The sequence below is a fragment of the Lepidochelys kempii genome, chromosome 4 (genome assembly GCF_965140265.1).
Source record: "Lepidochelys kempii isolate rLepKem1 chromosome 4, rLepKem1.hap2, whole genome shotgun sequence".
Classification (NCBI taxonomy): domain Eukaryota; kingdom Metazoa; phylum Chordata; order Testudines; family Cheloniidae; genus Lepidochelys; species Lepidochelys kempii.
The window spans coordinates 68870389-68890469 of NC_133259.1; the positions used below are offsets into that span (position 1 = coordinate 68870389).

Sequence of the window (20081 nt, forward strand, 5' to 3'; positions counted from 1 at the left end):
AATTACATTTGTCAAGCATGATCACCCCTTTGGAAAAGTATGTCTAATTTAAAGTGTTTGAACCTTTCCAAGTGTTACCCTAATGCCTGTCCCTGTTCAGTAACTCTAAAATCTTTCCCAGTCTGAAAGCCAGAGTTACAGGTGTGGAAGTGGAAAAAGGGATAAAGGGATTTGGACGCAGACATCTTAGTTTTCTTAGGAAAAGAGCAAGAGTCAGGCTACTCTATCTCTAATAAAGCAAGACTTTAAGGCAGGGCCTGGGCAAGTGGGAAAAACTGTAAGAGATGCTGCTTTGACCTTGTGTTAGATAAGAAAGGAACACAGACTGTAGCAGGAACTGCTGAGAAAAGTAAGATATCAGGAAGGAACATGTATATTCAAGACGTGGCTGTTGATCATTATTGTATGCAACAAAAGGTATGAATGCTTGCCCTAATTATTTATCTGGCGAAGATCTGCCTAAAGATGGGGGACCCCCACTCCGACAGCAGTCTTCCCTTGCAATTGCTCGTAATAAAAGTGTCTCTGACTTGTTGCTGACAAATGCAGAGTGAGGACTTGCCTTCTTCCACACAGGTCTATGGTACCCTAGGTCTCCATTGATCCCTTTTTAAATTATGGCTGTTATATTAGTTTGCGTTCAGCCTGTGAGTATCTCTTCTGATGTGAATGAAGGGTCTGATGTGTTTTAGTTTGTTCTCTACTATCATTAGAATTTTGGAATATGAGCAATCTGGTCCTGGGACCTGACTTAATTTGCTCTTTAAACACTGTCCCCTGCTTCCCTTCCCAACCCATTTCTTTGTTAAATTTCCCTAAGCGGGTCGGGGAAAAAAAAAGGAAAGGAAATGTATCTGTTTCTGGAATGTCGTCTTCATTCTCTTAATTAGGCAATAATGAAAAATCTTTTAAACTTCCCAGAAATATGCAACCTGCAACACATTTCCCCTCAAAGTCCTTAAAAGGGCTTGTTCCATTTCACAGTCTTTATGGCACTTTGTATTTGTGAAATATTTTTGTGTCTTCAGTTTTTTCTATCCTCTTTTCATCTGCAATATTGACATTCCTGATCTTTTCTAAATCTCTAAGGCCAGCATCAAGAAAAATAGATATATTTCTTGTATCTTTTCTCTCTACCGCCCAATTTATTGCTATGTTTCATTAGCCATAAAACACGAGTCTACGTCCAAGATAACTGTACCAGATTTTTTGGCAATATTATCTGTACTCCTCTGTTTTCTGAATCAGTAATCTTATATCCAAATAGATAAAGGTCCCACCCTCTCACATGCAGGAAAACAGAAGGACAAAGATGATATTGCTATTAGAAGTTAACGTCATGCAAATTTATTAAGCTTTATTTTCAATTCCCACCAACTGAGGCCAAAATCTTGGTTCTGCTAATTATTTGACACCCCTTCATGGCTCACCCCTGCAGCACTGTCTCGAATAACTTTCTCCCAATCAGTCCTCAAATGGGGTTCTTGACTCCCTCTATGGATATCAATTCCCCTCAGGAGCTGACTAATTCCTCAACTGTTTTCTAAATTGTCAGACCTGCTCTTACATCCCCAGTGAAAACTGTTGCCAGCTAAGGTCACTTTGTATGTTCAGGAAGTTGATGTCACACCAGTCATTTTGCAGTACACTGATGCCAGCCATGACTGAAGAGGTCGAAGTCTGAGTGGCATGCTGCACTATGTTGGTACAAGCTGCCATGTATCCCAGAAGCTTCAGGCAGCTTCTTGCTATGGTGGTGGGAAACTGTCTGAGGCCTTGAATTAAACCTCACTTAACAGGCATGCCCTGGCCTGGGTCAAGTCCAATACTGCCCCTATAGACTCTATCCTCTGGATAGGGGGACAGAGTGGACTTTGCTTTGTTTAAAAGGAGACCCAGGTTGACGAAGGTGGCCGAGAGGCCGAACGGGAGGACTGTGAATTGGTAGTGGGTGTTGTTCACCATGAACCTGAGGTACTTCCTGAGGGGCTGAGTGATCACAATATGAAAGTATGCGTCCTACAAGTTGCGGGCGGCATACCAGTCTGCTGGATCCAATGAGGGAATGATGGAAGCCAGAGAGACCATGTGGAAGTCGAGTCTCTTAAAAAAACTTGTTGAGTTCCTGCAGGTCCAGGATGGGCCAGAAGCCGCCTTTGGCTTTCGGTATTAGGAAATACTGGGATTAAAAACCATCCCCCCTGTGCTCCTGAGGAACCTCCTCCACTGCCTCTAGAGAGAGGAGCGACTGCACCTCCTGCAAAAGGAGTTGCTAGTGAGAAGAATCCCTGAGAAGGGAAGGGGGAGAGGGATGGAAGGGCGGGAGGACACAGAATTGGATGGAGTATCCCCTCTCTACCCCGCGGAGCACCCATCAGTCTGAGGTAATAAGGAACCATGCACGGTAGAAAGGGGATAGTTGGGATGAGAAGGTAAGGTGGGGTGGATCCATTTCCAGTTGTGGTACACCGTCCTCAACTATGCCTTCAAAAGGCTGGCTTAGGTCCCAAAGATGGCTTCGGTTGTCCCGAGATCTGGCCAGAAGGTTGGCGTGGCTTTCTCCTGCCGCTTCTGTTCCACCTTCTGGAGCCATCTTGGCAGTTCTGCTGACCGAATCTCTGAGTGGGTTGCGGACGGAAGTGTTTCCGCTGAGTGGAAGGTGTGTAGAGTCCCAAGGACCTGAGGGTGGCTCTAGAGTTCTACAGGCTGTTTAGCTTTTTATCTGTCTTTTCCGAAAACAGTCTCACCTTTGTAAGGCAGTCATGTATGGTCTGTTTTACCTCAAAGGGGAGACCTGAGACCTGGAGCCACGATCCCCTTCTCATGGCTACACGCCTGGCCATGACTCTAGTGGAAGCGTCTGCCCCATCAAGCGCTGCTTGCAGAGATGCCCTGGAGATAAATCTCCCCTCCTCAACCAAAGCAGAGAGTTCATCCTAGGAATCTGAGGGAAGTAACTCCGTAAACTTAGCCATTGCTGAGCAGGTGTGGTAGGTGTACCTGCTGACAATGGCCTGTTGGTTGGAAAGAGACTACTCACCTTGTGCAGTAACTGAGGTTCTTAGAGATGTGTCCCCATGTGGGTGCTCTACTTTAGGTGTTTGTGTGCCCCTGCACTTGTAGTCGGAGACTTTTAGTAGCAGTGCCCGGTTGGGTCACACATGCGTGGTCCTTGCCTCGCACTGGTGCAGGCAGTTAACCGACACTGTGCGACCAACCCCCACTCAGTTCCTTCTCTATTGTAGAAACTAATAAGGAAAAAAATGGTTACTTACTTTCTTGTAACTGTTGTTTTTTGAGATGTGTTGTTCACGTCCATTCCGCATTAGGTGTGCGCGCGCTGCGTGCACGAGCGTTGGAAACTTTTTCCCTTAGTGGCTCCTGTCGGGCTGGCGGGCCCCCCCGAGTGGTGCCACTGCGCCCCGCATATATACCCCCGGTGGCCCGACCCCCTCTAGTTCCTTCTTGCCGGCAACTCCGACAGAGGGGTGAGAGTGGGGGGTGGAATGGACGTGAACAACACATCTCGAAGAAAACCAGTTATGAGAAAGTAAGTAACTGTTTTTTCTTCTTTGAGTGCTTGTTCATGTCCATTGCACATTAGGTGAATTACAAGCTTACTTCTGGAGGAGGGTAGGAGTCATGGAACAACTGCTCAGAGGACCGCTCTGCCAACTGCTGCGTCCTCTCTGGCCTGCTGCCTGACCGCATAGTGGGTCGTGAAGGTGTGCACCGAGGACCAGGTAGCTGCTCTGCAGATCTCCTGGATCGGGACCTGTACCAGGAACGCCATGAAAGTCGCCTGCACCCTGGTCGAGTGGGCTGTGACCGCTGGGGCCAGAACACCTGCAAGCTCATAGCACGCCCGGATGCAGCTTGTAATCCAAGACGAAATCTGCTGCGCTGACACTGGGAGGCCTTTTAACCTCTCGGCCATAGCCACAAACAGCTGTGCGGATTTGCGAAAGGGCCTGGGGCGCTCCAAATAGAATGACAGCGCTCGATGTGCACCCAGGGTGTGCAAGATGCGGTGACTTGGGTCCGTATGGGGTTTCGGGAAGAACACCGACCGACAAATGTCCTGGCCCAGATGGAATTGGGACACCACCTTAGGGAGGAACTTGGGGTGCGGCCGGAGCTGCACCTTGTCCTTGTGAAATACTGTGTATGGTGGCTCAGAGGTGAGGGCCCTCAGCTCGGACACCCTTCTGGCCTAGGTAATGGCAACCAGAAATGCCACCTTCCAGGAAAGGTGGAGGAGAGAACAGGTAGCGAGGGGCTCGAAAGGGGGTCCCATGAGTTTAGAAAGGACCAGGTTAAGGTTCCATGGAGGGACTGGAGGGCGGGAGTATGGGAACACCCTCTCCAACCCTTTAAGGAACCACCCCACCATTGGGTGGGAAAACACCGAGCCCCCCGAGAACCCCAGATGGAAGGTGGAGATGGCCGCCAGGTGCACTCTGAGTGAGGACGGGGCTAGCCCTTGCTGCTTGAGGTGCAGGAAGTACTCCAGAATGGCCTGCACTGGGGTCTGCCCGGCCGCACCTGTCAGGGTTCACACCAACACGAGAACCTTTTCCACTTGGCCATATAGGCCGCACTGGTAGAGGGCTTTCTACTGCCAAGCAGAATCTGCTGTACAGGCAGGAAGCACTGGCTCTCCAGGGTGATTAGCCACAGAGCCTCCACGCTGTCAGGTGCAGTGACTGCAGGTCGGGGTGGAGAAGCTGCCTACCGTCTTGTGTAATGAGGTCCTGGTGTAGGGGCAGGACTACTGGGGCATCCACCGACAGCTCTAGGAGTGATGTGTACCAGTGTTGGCGGGCTCAGGGTAGGGCGATGAGGATCACCACTGCCCTGTCCCTGCGCACCTTGAGCAGGACCTTGTGCACCAAGGGGAGCTTGGGGAAGGCATACATCAAGCCCCCTCTCCACAGGATCACAAACACGTCCGCGACAGAGCCCGGGCTGCGGCCCTGGAATGAGCAGAACCGCGGGCACTGGGCGTTGGCCCTGGTGGCAAACAGATCTACCCGGGGAAACCCCCACCTGTGGAAGAGCAAAAGCACAACGTCCGTCCTGAGTGTCCACTCGTGCATGCGGTACGACCTGCTGCGGGAGTCCGCCAGCTCGTTCCGCATCCCCGGGAGATAGGACGCCTCGAGGTGAATCTCATAGGCTATGCAAAGATCCCAGAGGATAGCCAGTATATTTTGTACCTCCTCTGAACCATGCTCTGAGATGGAGTTTCTGTGGATGCAGGACACGGTCTGAGTCCTGGGACAGCAGGTGAGACAGAAGTGGGAGTACGATTCATGGATGCATGGTCATGCTGAGGGGGTAAGGATACCATGGTTTGGTGAGACCATGATAGTAGAATTACTGTGGCCCACCCAGCTTGATCTTGTGGATGACTCGGTTCAAGAGAAGAATAGGAGGGAAGGCATAGAGAAAGGGAACATTCCACTAGAGGAGGAATGCATCGCCTAACGACTGCACACTGAGACCTGCACTGGAACAAAAATGAGGGTGTTTGGTATTTTGTACAGTTAATAAAAGGACTACTGTGGGGAACCCCCAGTGTTGAAATACATGCAGGAGTACTGTGTTGTCGAGCTCCTTTCGCAGTCCTGAGAAATTTGTCTGATGAGGCTACCTGCTGTGGTGGTGTGGATACTGTGTCTAATGCACCATCATCAGGGTTTTATGGCTTGCAGGCAGAGGTACTGTGAGTGTGCTCCCCCTTGTCTGTATATATAATACACACAAGCTAAGGCTTCAAATAGCCTTGTCTTTGATGAGTGGCAGGAATTGGAAGCAAGCGTTGAGGACAGCTTGAAGTTCCAATAGGTTTATATGTTGAAGGGATTCTGCAGGGGACCAGTGGTCCTATATAGAATGTGGGTGCAGATGTGCTCCACATCCCAGGAATAAGGCATTTGTTGTCTGAATGAAGGGTGCCCCCGTGCATACATTGGTCGGTTTTGCCCACCAGAGAAGGGAGTCCTTTATTTTTCCTGATATCGTGGGGTGCTTGTTAATGCTGTGCCTGTGAGGAACAAAGTTGATACGTAGCCTTCCTTGTAGGCAATGGATGTTTAATCTGGTGTGTCTGACGCAAATGTCGTGGCTGCCATGTGGTCAAGGAGTTGGGGGTAAATCCTGGCAGATACCTGTGGGCTATTTCATGCAGTGGGTATGAGGCTGGTGAGAGTGAGAGAACGTTGTCTCGGTAGCGAGGCTATAGCCTCGATCGAGTTGAGGTGGGCCCCAATGAAGTCCAGCTCTTGCACTGTTGTTAGAGTGGGCTGGTCGGTATTTATTAGGAAGCCCAGACATGTGAAGAGGGTTACCACCTCTTTGGTGCCCTGCAGTGATGTCTGCTGGGTTGACGCTTTTAGCAGGCAGTCGCTTATAGCATGTAGTGTGACCATCATGAATCGTTGTGTTTCTGATTAACTTGTTGAATTATCGGAGGTCGAGCATTGGTCTCCATCCACCGGAGTTCTGGTTAGGGGAAGTTGATGGTTGGCATGCAGCAACTTGAGAAGTAGATTGTTGTCCCCTCAGGGCCTGTGTCTGCGATCGTATGAGTCAAATCCTGTGAGTCAAAAAGTGCAAGCTGGTCTCCATACTGGAAGAGAAGATTGAAGGTCTGGAGCAACAGATAACGACCCTGCGTTGCATACGAGAAACGGAGGATTTTCTGGACAAAAGTCAGGATATGCTTCTACGGGCACAAAGCTCTAAAGATTTAGAGCAGGTTGCACAGCGGAGCCAAGAGGCCAGTGAAGAAGCTTGGCAACATGTGACCTCCAGAAGAAGGGGGAATGTCCGGGTTCCAGCAACGCGGACACAGGTAACTAACCGCTTTCATGTTCTCTCCACAGGTACCGTTGCGGAGAGTGGACCAGATGATATGTCTGGGGGGAGAAAACAGAAGGAAACTCCGCTGGTTGGAAGGCATGAGATGCGCTGTCCTGAGATGGGGGGTTCCACGACCACCACTCCCAAGAGAAGGAGGCGGGTGGTGGTGGTCGGGGACTCTCTACTCCGGGGGACTGAGTCATCTATCTGCCGCCCTGACCGGGAAAACTGAGAAGTCTGCTGCTTGCCGGGGGCTAAGATTCACGATGTGACAGAGAGACTGTCGAGACTCATCAAGCCCTCGGATCGCTACCCCTTCCTGCTTCTCCACGTGGGCACCAATGATACTGCCAAGAATGACCTTGAGCGGATCACTGCGGACTATGTGGCTCTGGGAAGAAGGATAAAGGAGTCTGAGGCGCAGGTGGTGTTCTCGTCCATCCTCCCCATGGAAGGAAAAGGCCTGGGTAGGGACCGTCGAATAATGGAAGTCAACGAATGGCTACGCAGGTGGTGTCGGAGAGAAGGCTTTGGATTCTTTGACCATGGGATGGTGTTCCATGAAGGAGGAGTGCTGGGCAGAGACGGGCTCCACCTTACAAAGAGAGGGAAGAGCATCTTTGCGAGCAGGCTGGCTAACCTAGTGAGGAGGGCTTTAAACTAGGTTCACCGGGGGAAGGAGACCAAAGCCCAGAGGTAAGTGGGAAAGCGGGATACCGGGAGGAAGCACAGGTAGGAATGTCTGTGAGGGTAGGGCTCCTGCCTCATACTGAGAATGAGGGGCGATCAGCAGGTTATCTCAAGTGCTTATATACGAATGCACAAAGCCTTGGAAACAAGCAGGGAGAACTGGAGGTCCTGGTGATGTCAAGGAATTATGACGTGATTGGAATAACAGAGACTTGGTGGGATAACTCACATGACTCAAGTACTGTCATGGATGGTTATAAACTGTTCAGGAAGGACAGGCAGGGCAGAAAAGGTGGGGGAGTAGCACTGTATGTAAGGGAGCAGTATGACTGCTCAGAGCTCCGGTACGATACTGCAGAAAAACCTGAGTGTCTCTGGATTAAGTTTAGAAGTGTGAGCAACAAGAGTGATGTAGTGGTGGGAGTCTGCTATAGACCACCGGACCAGGGGGATGAGGTGGATGAGGCTTTCTTCCGGCAGCTCGCGCAAGCTACTAGATCGCATGCCCTGGTTCTCATGGGTGACTTTAATTTTCCTGATATCTGCTGGGAGAGCAGTACAGCGGTGCATAGACAATCCAGGAAGTTTTTGGAAAGCGTAGGGGACAATTTCCTGGTGCAAGTGCTAGAGGAGCCAACTAGGGGGGGAGCTTTTCTTGACCTGCTGCTCACAAACCAGGAAGAATTAGTAGGGGAAGCAAAAGTGGATGGGAATCTGGGAGGCAGTGACCATGAGTTGGTTGAGTTCAGGATCCTGACACAGGGAAGAAAGGTAAGCAGCAGGATACGGACCCTGGACTTCAGGAAAGCAGACTTCGACTCCCTCAGGGAATGGATGGGTAGGATCCTGGGGGACTAACATGAAGGGGAAAGGAGTCCAGGAGAGCTGGCTGTATTTCAAGGAATCCCTGTTGAGGTTACAGGGACAGACCATCCCGATGTGTCGAAAGAATAGTAAGTATGGCAGGCAACCAGCTTGGCTCAACGGTGAAATCCTAGCAGATCTTAAGCATAAAAAAGAAGCTTACAAGGAGTGGAAGGTTGGACATATGACCAGGGAAGAGTATAAAAATATTGCTCGGGCATGTAGGAGAGAAATTAGGAGGGCCAAATCGCACCTGGAGCTGCAGCTAGCGAGAGATGTTAAGAGTAACAAGAAGGGTTTCTTCAGGTATGTTGGCAACAAGAAGAAAGCCAAGGAAAGTGTGGGCCCCTTAATGAATGAGGGAGGCAACCTAGTGACGGAGGATGTGGAAAAAGCTAATGTACTCAATGCTTTTTTTGCCTCTGTCTTCACAAACAAGGTCAGCTCCCAGACTGCTGTGCTGGGCATCACAACATAGGGAATAGATGGCCAGCCCTCTGTGGAGAAAGAGGTGGTTAGGGACTATTTAGAAAAACTGGACGTGCACAAGTCCATGGGGCCGGATGAGTTGCATCCGAGAGTGCTAAAGGAACTGGCGGCTGTGATTGCAGAGCCATTGGCCATTATCTTTGAAAACTCGTGGCGAACGGGGGAAGTCCCGGATGACTGGGAAAAGGCTAATGTAGTGCCAATCTTTAAAAAAGGGAAGAAGGAGGATCCTGGGAACTACAGGCCAGTAAGCCTCACTTCAGTCCCCGGAAAAATCATGGAGCAGGTCCTCAAAGAATCAATCCTGAAGCACTTACATGAGAGGAAAAGTGATCAGGAACAGTCAGCATGGATTCACCAAGGGAAGGTCATGCCTGACTAATCTAATCGCCTTCTATGATGAGATTACTGGTTCTGTGGATGAAGGGAAAGCAGTGGATGTATTGTATCTTGACTTTAGCAAAGCTTTTGACACAGTCTCCCACAGTATCCTTGTCAGCAAGTTAAGGAAGTATGGGCTGGATGAATGCACTATAAAGGTGGGTAGAAAGTTGGCTAGATTGTCGGGCTCAACGGGTAGTGATCAATGGCTCCATGTCTAGTTGGCAGCCGGTGTCAAGTGGAGTGCCCCAAGGGTCGGTCCTGGGGCCGGTTTTGTTCAATATCTTCATAAATGATCTGGAGGATGGTGTGGATTGCACTCTCAGCAAATTTGCGGATGATACTAAACTGGGAGGAGTGGTAGATATGCTGGAGGGCAGGGATAGGATACAGAAGGACCTAGACAAATTGGAGGATTGGGCCAAAAGAAATCTGATGAGGTTCAATAAGGATAAGTGCAGGGTCCTGCACTTAGGATGGAAGAACCCAATGCACAGCTACAGACTAGGGACCGAATGTCTAGGCAGCAGTTCTGCGGAAAAGGACCTAGGGGTGACAGTGGACGAGAGGCTGGATATGAGCCAGCAGTGTGCCCTTGTTGCCAAGAAGGCCAATGGCATTTTGGGATGTATAAGTAGGGGCATAGCGAGCAGATCGAGGGACCCACACTACAAGAAGGATGTGGATAAATTGGAGAGAGTCCAGCGAAGGGCAACAAGAATGATTAGGGGTCTGGAACACATGAGTTATGAGGAGAGACTGAGGGAACTGGGATTGTTTAGTCTGCAGAAGAGAAGAATGAGGGGGGATTTGATAGCTGCTTTCAACTACCTGAGAGGTAGTTCCAGAGAGGATGGTTCTAGACTATTCTCAGTGGTGGAAGAGGACAGGACAAGGAGTAATGGTCTCGAGTTGCAGTGGGGGAGATTTAGGTTGGATATTAGGAAAAACTTTTTCACTAGGAGGGTGGTGAAACACTGGAATGCGTTGCCTAGGGAGGTGGTGGAATCTCCTTCCTTAGAAGTTTTTAAGGTCAGGCTTGACAGAGCCCTGGCTGGGATGATTTAATTGGGGATGGGTCCTGCTTTTGAGCAGGGGGTTGGACTAGATGACCTCCTGAGGTCCCTTCCAACCCTGATATTCTATGATTCTATGATTCTAAATCACCACTATTGTTGTGAATACATTGGCTGGTGCTATCATTGGGATGTAAAGTAATTCCTCTGTTTCCTCTTCAGTTTGGGGTTTTAGGTTCCCAAGGATTGGAGAGTCGCTCATGCATCCGTCAGCGCGTGGAGTGAGTCATCTGTCTTTTTGGTGAATAATTTGGGCTGAAAAGTTTTCCATCATGAATTGCATCTCGTCGGGGAAGCCAGAGAGATAGAGCCATGAGGCCCTTCTCATTACAACCACCATCGACACAGATGTTGCAGCCCTGTCCTCAGGATCAAGTGCTGCGAATTGTTCTCCCTTGTCCTTGGCAATAAAATTAATCAATTTGGACATTTTTGTGTAGTTTGTATAGTTGTATTTTGTTAGTAATGTTGCATAGTTGGCTATGTGGAGGTGAGGGGTAGCCAAGGAGTAAGCCTTATTGCCAAAACTGATCAAGTCTTTTCCCAGTCCTTATCATGAGTTGTGTTTCAGGGCTGTTGTTGCATGGCCCATCGCTGGACTGCATCTATCACTAAGAAATTAGGCACTGGATGCAAAGTCCACGCCCTTTGTTGGTACACACCTCTTGTCAGACCTCCCGTTGGCTGGAGGGGCAGCCGCAGGGGTCCACAGAATGACCCTTACAGGGTCCATCAGTGCCTCATTCATGTGAAGGGCAATTTTTTTTTAAACGAAGTGGATTTATGCAAAAAGTCCACTAGCCCATGCTGTGTCATGGGGACCTCCTCAAGGGAGAGGTCCAGAGAGGACCACCCTCTCAAATAAGCCATGGAACAGTTTGAAATCATCCCCTATATTAGGGGGAGCAGTCATAAAGGTGTCCTCTGTGGATAATGATGGCGAGTGGGTAGGTGATGTCCCCTGCAGGGGTGGAGGTTCTTCCTCCTCTTCCCCTGGTACCACTGAGGGTGCAGATACAGAAGCTGTGGCGGGCAGTCCTCCCCTTGTGTGAGGCATATGACCCACGGAGTCCAGTCTGCCCATTGGAGTGGGAGCCACATCGGGGGTCCCCATACCACTGTAGTTACCTGGGGACAGCATAATATGCCCCAGGAGAGACTCCTGGGTTGACTAACTCCTGATGGATAGGAGCCAATGTGGGAATAGCTCCCTGTTCTTCCTTATCTTCCTCCGTCAAATAAGGAGCGAGACAGTGAGTGATGCTGGGAATGCAGGGAGACTTGGTGCCGAGGGTATCATTCTTGTAATGGTACCGCGAATAGGGGGATCGGGGCAGAGCTGAATACCAGAACCCTCTGTCTGAGGAACTGCTAATGTGCTGGTTTGATTGGTCCCTGGGGCTGCCTCCTTGTCAGTGCCAGGGCCGCGGAGGAGAAGGTGGTGCTGCTGGCTGCGCCTCTGTGCGTGTTGGGTGCGCCTTTGAAGAAGCCGCCTTTTGTAGTGGCACCACGCCACCGTTTGTAGATCGCAGTGTGGAGGCACAGGGTTTTGGTTTCCCCTTAGTGCCTGTGTTGGAGCCAGCTCTTGTAGAGTCTCTGGCTCTAGCAGTGCCAGGGGTGCTGGGATTTTCCACTACTTTGACTCCCGGTGCTGACAGCACAGCCGGTGCCGGTATTGGATGCCTGCCCGCGGAATGAACATACATTGCGGTGCAGAGGCACAGGGTTTTGATTTCCCCTCAGTACCTGCATCGGAGCCTGCTCCTGTAGAATCTCTGGCTCTAGCGGTGCCGTCGGTGCCACGGTTTTCCACCACCTCAGCTCCCGGTGCTGACAGCACAGCCGGTGCCGGTATTGGATGCCTGCCCACGGAGTGGCTGTAGATTGTGGCGTGGAGTCACGGGCTCCAACCTCCCTTCGGTGCCTGCGCCAGAGCTGTTCCCCAAAGTCTGTCTGCAGCAGTGCCGGAGCTTTCAGCCACCCGAGCCCCCGGCGCTGACAGCACAGCTGGTGCTATTATTATCCGTGGGACAGCTGTGTTTTTTTTTGTTTGTTTTTCGTTTATTCCTGCAGTGGGGACCCAGGTGCTTCCTCGAGTGATGCCCGGCGGGGCACTCCGATGTGGGGTTGGAGAAAGTACTCCTGTCCGAAGCTGTGACTGGCGAAGTGGTGGGCGAGGGGGGTCCCAAGCCTCATGCCCCGATGCAGGTCTGAGAGACCTCTCCACTCCCTGCCTTTCTGTGAGCCTGAGGCAATGCAGCACTTGGTTAGTGCCTGCATTGAAGGCACTAACACACAGGCAGCAAACACACTGACCGCGGCTGTCAGGGGCAGGCACTCCGAGCCTGGAGGCAAGGCACTGAGAGCCCGGTAAACTGGGCATTCCCGTTGCGGGGGGGCTTTCGCCCTCAAAAAGGCTGTTTTTCTGAAGTTCCTGGCTGTGAGGGTTTTTTTTTTTTTTTTTTTTTTTTAAAACGAAGGAGAAAAGAAAGGGGAAACAAACTAAGTAGCGGCTAACAAGGAAACTAAGTAATTGACTGTAACTAATTAACTACAGAGTAGCAACCTGCTGCTGATTTCTCAGACTCCATAGCCAAGAGAGGCAGAGAAGGAACTGAGTGGGTGTTGGTTGCACAGCACCAGTTAACTGCCTGCAGCCGCACGAGGCAGGGACCACGCATGTGCGACCCAAACTAGCACTGCTACTAGAAGTCTCCAACTGCGATCGCAGAAATGCACGAACACCTAAAGTGGAGCACCCACAGGGATAGCGCTTGAAGAAGAATGTGGAGTTGCAGTCCCCCCGGGGCGTATACCTTCCACCCAAATAGGTCCAGTGTTTTTGCTTCCCTATTCTTGGGGGAGGGGCCCTGGAAACGCTGCCTCTCTTGCTGGTTAGCAGAGTCCACCAACAGAGAGTCAGGTTGTGGGTGAGTGTATAGATGTTTGTAACCCTCGGAGTGCACAAAGTACCACTGTTCATTGTGCTTGGCAGCAGGCGGCAGAGAGGCGGAGGTCTGCCACAGGGTCTTGGTCATGTCTGTGACAGTTTTGATTAGTGGTAAGGCGATACCGGAAGGGCCTGAAGTGGCCACAATGTCCACCATAGGGTCTGCATCATCTACAGCTTCCTTCGCCTTAACACCCAGATCTGTGCGACCCAGCGCAGCAACTGCTGCAACACACTCGAGTCTTCCAGAGCTCGGACAATGGCAGTGCCTGCAAGCACCTCATCTGGGGAAGATAATGAGGAGGAGGCCACCAAAGGAGGTGGTTGCTCCCTTCCATCCCCGCCAGAGATATCACTTGAGATGGTGGGAACAGTGGTGGGATGGTCCGGTCTTGGTGCCGTGAAAGGTGCAGACACGGGCGTCAATGCCGGCCCCCATACCAGTGCCGGCGGCACTGTCTAATGGTGTGTCTGCACCGTGGTGGTAATCGACGTCAGTGCAGGCAGTGTCAATGATGGTGCCGGTGCCGTAGTTAGTTCCAAGGTGCGGCTGGCACCATAACCTGAGCCGCTGACACCTCCGGAGTGGACGACGTTATCAAAGACGGCGCCACAGTTGATGCAGTGGTTGCTGGCATTGACGCTGGAGGTAACTGCTCAGCTGCTGAACGTGGTGGGACAAAGGTTGCAGATGCGACTGAAGCAGCACTCGAGCGAGATCCTTGGCTCAGGATCCTTGGGCAGGAGTCCTTACTGGAAAACCTGGGAGGTGGGTGGGCATAAGCCCGCCCACTTCTAAAGGCCCCTCCCCCAGCCTAGCGGGAGGGACCACTGGACCAAGGAACCAAACGAATATGGGGGGGGACAACTAATGAAAAACAGGGATTGGAGTGATGGTCACAGGTTCAAAACAGGGGGCGGGTGCTGCCCCCTGAGTCTCGGAGCCGTGGCCTGACTGTGGTGCCACTGATGGCTGGTCTCTGGATCTAGGCAAAGGGGATCGGCCCCTTTTGATCCCCTTCTTCTTCTGCACTGGTGATTGGGACTGGTTCTGAAGGCTGGAGCGTCCCCAAGACACTCCATGACAGTGCCTAAAGTCCTTGGCTGCATCTTTCTTTGGTGCCTGGTCTCTCGAAGAGGGCACCGGCACCCTCAGCACCGAAGATGATGTGCTGGTGGTGGGATCCCTGGCACTGGGGTCTGACTGCAGTAAAAGAGCTGCCTCCAGGAGGAGGATTTTAAACCGCTGCTCTCTCTCTTTCAGGGTTCTTGGTTGGAATTCACAACAGATTTTACAGCGGTCTTTTTGGTGACCCTCACCCAGACACCATAAACAGGAGGTGTGTGTGGGGGGAGGGGCTGTCATTTTTTGGCATGTGCTTCGCGCTGCCCTTGCAGGTCTTGAAGCCCGGGGATTGCGGCATGCCCCGGTTGCAACAAATAAGGGGGGGGAACCCCCACAAATGAAACTTACAACTGACATCTGACTAACTATACTAAACTAGGTTTCAGAGTAACAGCCGTGTTAGTCTGTATTCGCAAAAAGAAAAAGAGTACTTGTGGCACCTTAGAGACTAACCAATTTATTTGAGCATAAGCTTTCGTGAGCTACAGCTCACTTCATCATAGCTCACGAAAGCTTATGCTCAAATAAATTGGTTAGTCTCTAAGGTGCCACAAGTACTCCTTTTCTTTGTACTAAACTACACCATCTGAATAAACAAAGTGAGTACAACAGGAATTGAACTGCTAAGTCACTTGCTAGAACAAGAGCAAGGGAAGTTCCAGCTACTGTCACTGGTGGTAAGAAGGAACTGAGGGGGTGGCGGGTCGGCAGGACTCTATATTGGGTGCCATGAAGGCGCGATTCCAGGTGGCACCCAGGCTGACCCTACGGTTGCTGCTAGGGGAAAAATCTTCTGGCTACTGTGCACATGCGCATTCACACACCTAATTGGAATCAATGTGAACAAACACTCGAAGAAGTAATCTCATTTCTGTCACTTCCTTCCCAGGGACAGCTAGGGATGCCAAAGCAAGAAGGGTTGTCTGCAAACCCTCACCATGTATGTTTGATTTGGTTTGATGCCAAGTGAGCTGATCCACTTACTCTTTATGAATACAATCTGTAATTTCTCTCTCTAATTGTACAGTTGGGTTTTTTTTTTTTAATTATTTCTTTCTGTAGGGTAGATGGGAAAAGTTTCCTGGCGTAATGAAAGTGTATAGTCTTAGTGTATGAGAAAGCTATGGGCGTACCTGGGAATTTATTACTGTGCCTTTAAGCAAAGCACGTCTATTGGGAAATCTGATTAAAACATAAATAGTAACATTTTCAAAAAGGAGTCTAAGTCCCATTTATCATAAGTGACTATGGCTATATCTACACTCGACATGTTACCACAGCACAACTACGTCACCGTAGACACTTGCTACGGCAATGGAAGGGGTTTGTCCAGCGGTGTAGTTAATCACCCCCTCAAGAGGCAGTAGTTAAATTGACAGAAACATTCTTCCATTGACCTAGAGGAGTCTACATTAGGCTTTGCAATGGCTTAACTATGTCTCTCGAGTGTGAATTTTTCATACCTCTGAGCTATGTAGATATGTTGACCTAAGTTTTAGGCATAGACCTGGTCTGAGGCACTTAGGAGCATAACTTCGTAATGCAAACCAGGCCTGAGTCTCACTGAAAGTCTTGGGCACTTCTGATAATTTTACCCCAAAGCCTGGGTCAGAGCAGGAAGAATTTTGTTTCTTTTTAAAACACCTTGGCACCTGGGACTGGAACTGTAAACCAGAAGGAAGTATGATCTTGCTGGATATTTCACTGGGTATTTTGGTTTTGTTTGTTTTATCTTCAAGAATACATTTTCTTCCTTCTTTGTGAAACATGTTATTGCTTCAACAATTTAGTTCTCTCCAGTCATCCAGTTCTCCTCACAAGACAGCAATTTACCTACTTCATGGAGGGTTTAGGAAGTTTAATTAAAGCTTGTCATATACTCTGAAGACTTCAAGTGCAATGTAAGTGATGAATTCTTATGAAATAGCGAACAAGTACCTGGCCTATAGCAATGGAAATATCTGACTAGAGCAGCCACAGAAAGGGAGGAATTAACCCTTCGAAAGAAGGGACAATGAGAAACCAGTGTAAAGGTTCGCAGAAAGAAAAGGAGTACTTGTGGCACCTTAGAGACTAACCAATTTATTTGAGGATAAGCTTTCGTGAGCTATAGCTCACTTCATCGGATGAAACTTCATTTAAAGTACATTTGATGAAAGATAAATGTATGATTGGTTGGGGCATGGGTTTGGGATAGCAGTTTAGTCTGGTACCAATTATAGAATGAGAGTACATAAGATTAGAAAGGATCTTTCTAAAATGCATTATTATGCCTGCATGTAGTGAATTACAGGATCAGGTCAAAGCTTAAAACTATACACAGACAGTGAAGCATCTACTAGCAAACATGAATTATTTCCCCCAATATTGGCTAATACCACTGGAGTTTGCATTAAGACAAGTGTTCATTTCTAGAACTATTAATCAAATAGTGCAAAGGAGAAGATACCCTATGTCACTGGTGCAATATTAGCACAAATAGTGTGGGGAAAATAAAAATGGACAGTATTCTAGCACTGGAATAGCCTCTACTCACTTCATAGCCATTGGGTAATATTGCGACCCCAGAAGTGTGAAGCTATGGGGGTACATTGTGGTAAAGTGGTGAGCATCAATTAAGAATGACAGGGATTCAGAGTAACTAGCAAGGATTTTCAGAATCTAGATAGTTTTGTGCATTTTTGGAGCTACTGCCCAGAGGAAGAGATTCAGAGTAGTAGGACATTAGGGCAATGTTGCAATACCTTGCAACAGCTTATTAACAAGTTTCCAGTTTAAGTCTATTCACAAGCAAGGACCTGAAACCGCAAAGACTTATACTGAACTTGATGCACTATTAATAATGGGACTATTCATGGTGATAAAGTTAACCATATACATAAGTTATCTGTCAAGGTTTTTATACTTTGCCCTCCACTATAGTATCTGAGTGCTTACAGGTCCCAGAATCTTTAAATAATGTAAAGGAAGTAAATATATATATAAGTATGAGAGCTGGTTGATAAACTGAGAAAAAAATATCAAGAATTTTTTTTTAAAAAACATCATTGGAATTTTTTAAAAAAATCAAAACATTATGAGTGGCTTTATAGTTCATTAAAAATCCAGAAAAAAAATCATGAAAACTGTCAAATCTTTTTGTTAAAAATTTTCAAAATGTAATCAAAATTTTGAATAATTTCTGCCAGCTCTAATAAATATTGTTGAATGATGCCGGTTTGTCTCAGTTTAGCCACATGCAATGATTTACCTTTCACAAACAACAGGCCTGGATTCATTCTGGACAGGGCCCAATGAGGAACATGGCTGCCGAGGGGGAGGTGCTATAGGAATACTGGAATCCAAAGAACTTGTTTTCCGATGCAGAGTCTCCTGTGCTGGTGCTGCTGCAGAGACTTCATTGTCCACAGGACAGGATCCAGCTCTGCCATGGCTGACAGCAGATGGAACCTCAGGCCCTACTGCGCCCTGCAGGGCCATCTCTGCAGCTGCTTGCTCAACCTCCAGAGTTGGTGATGATGGAGGTGACACTCGGGGCTTGCGTTTGGTAGATGCTCCAGAAAGCAACTTGAGCAAACCTTTTTTTTCTTTCTGTTAAGCAAAAATAAAGAGTGTAAATTAAAGTCATTTTAAAACAAGAGATATTTGGCAGACAATGAAGAGCTGAAATACATTTTTTTAAAATACATGGTCACTTTGATCTCAGAGGACTGCGTTAACAAGGACAGATACTTTGAGACCTCCACAAAGTAATCATTTTGATTAAGTCTAGCAAACTAAGTAGTGTTATAAATTATTTCCATTAAATAAATGCCCTTGGCTGCAAAAGTTACTAGAGAAAGAAATGTCTTTTTCTAATTTCTGCTGTAAGAATACAGAACTGTTTTTTTAGTAACCAAAAAAGAAAAACACTTCTGCTGCAAAGGAATGTATGCACCTTCCTTCACTCAAGCAGGACCACCAATGGGCTAAACTCCTTCACTTATCTGAGAAAATGAACCCAGCCAAGTGATTGCCTTAAACGCCAACCACTATGCTTCAAAAGAGAGTTTACAGGGTGGAGAAGTCAGCTGAGGGCTCTTTAAGAGATAGCCATTAGAGGCTGAGAGTTTTGGTCATAGGGGAGGATCCTGGGAAAGAGGAGACATTCCTCTGATACTGAGCAGGGAGGATAATCTGCACCACAGCCTGTGGTTTGGACGAGTGCCTCCAATTTTTCCTCCCTTATTCCCCACAAAGGAGATCTTGAATGGTTAGCAGAATTTTGCCAGGAGGGGAATTGTTTGTGTTTTGTGTCCTTGTTACAAGGGAGAATTGTAACCATTCTTTTTACCTGCTCAGACAGAAACCCCCGAAGACTACAGAATCATAGAAATGTAGGGCTAGAAAGGACCTCAAGAAGTCATCAAGTGCAGCTTCTTGCACTGAGGCAGGGCCAAATAAACCTAGACCATCCCTGACAGGTGTTTGTCCAATCGGTTCTTACAGAATCTCCAATTATGGGGAGTCCACAACCTCCCTTGGCAGTCTATTCTAGATCTTAACTACCCTTAGAGTTAGAAAGTTTTCCTAAAATCTAACCTAAATCTCTCTTGCTGTAGATTAAGACCATTACTTCAGGTCCTATGTTCAATGGACATGGAAAACAATTGATTACTATCCTCTTTATAACAACCCTTAATATATCTGAAGACTAACAGGTCCCCCCTCAGTCTTTTTTTTTAACAAAAATAAACATGTCCCTTTTTTTAAACTTTCTTGATTGGTCAGGTTTTCTAAACCTTTTCTCATATTGTTGCTCTCCTCTGGACTCTCTCCAATTTGTCCACATCTTTCCTAAGTGTGCCACTCAGAACTGGACACAGTACTCCAGCTGAGGTTTACCAGGGCCAAGCAAAGTGAGACAATTACCTCCCATGTCTTAAATACGACACTCCGGTTACTGGACCAACTTCTGTTGGTGAGAGAGACAAGTTTTTGAGCTTACACAGAGCTCTTCTTTAGGTCTGGGACACTAAGTCAAAATGTCATTGCTAAATATAAGGTTTGAACAGACTGTTTAGCATTTGTAATAAACACAACATGGCAACAACAACACTTTATACAGTACTCTTGTTAATACACACCAGAACGAAGTTAGCCATTTTTGCAACTACATGGCATTGTAGACTCGTTCAATTTGTGATCCACTATAACCCCCAGAGCCTTTTCAGCACTGATTTGTTCAAACCGCTTTTGCATTTCTTCCTTTTTTAAAGAGTCTGGCAGTGATCTTCTTACATAAACCCTTTGACTGAATAAGTTTAGGTATGTATGAGAGAACTCCCAAAACAGTAGATGCTCAATAAAACTTCAGTCTAAAAGACATTTCAGCCTAATCTCAGTTTGCTGCAAATGAAGTAATAACATGAATGCACAGTACCGGGTACCTCAATTTAAAGGTGAACAACAAAAATGATTAAGAGTAGCAGAGATTAGCCTGTAGGGAAATATTACAATAACTACTTATGTATAGCTTGACAAAGCAGTGACTGTGAGGGAAAAGTTACAAGACAAATGTCTACAAGTGTTTAACCTAGGAGTTAAAGAAAGTGGTCAAAAGGGGTATAAACTACAAATAATATACTACAGTTAAAAA

The 20081-nt window shown here is 48.0% G+C and overlaps 1 protein-coding gene across 2 annotated transcripts in view; it reads right to left on the reverse strand.

The window, feature by feature from the left end:
- Window positions 1-20081, reverse strand: part of SH3RF1 (SH3 domain containing ring finger 1) — a 160846-nt gene that overhangs the window by 9047 nt on the left and 131718 nt on the right. For both annotated transcript variants that reach the window (XM_073341607.1, XM_073341608.1), the window contains exon 11: window positions 17694-18034. In XM_073341607.1, the coding sequence (XP_073197708.1) occupies window positions 17694-18034 (341 nt within the window). The remainder of the gene's footprint in view (window positions 1-17693; window positions 18035-20081) is intronic.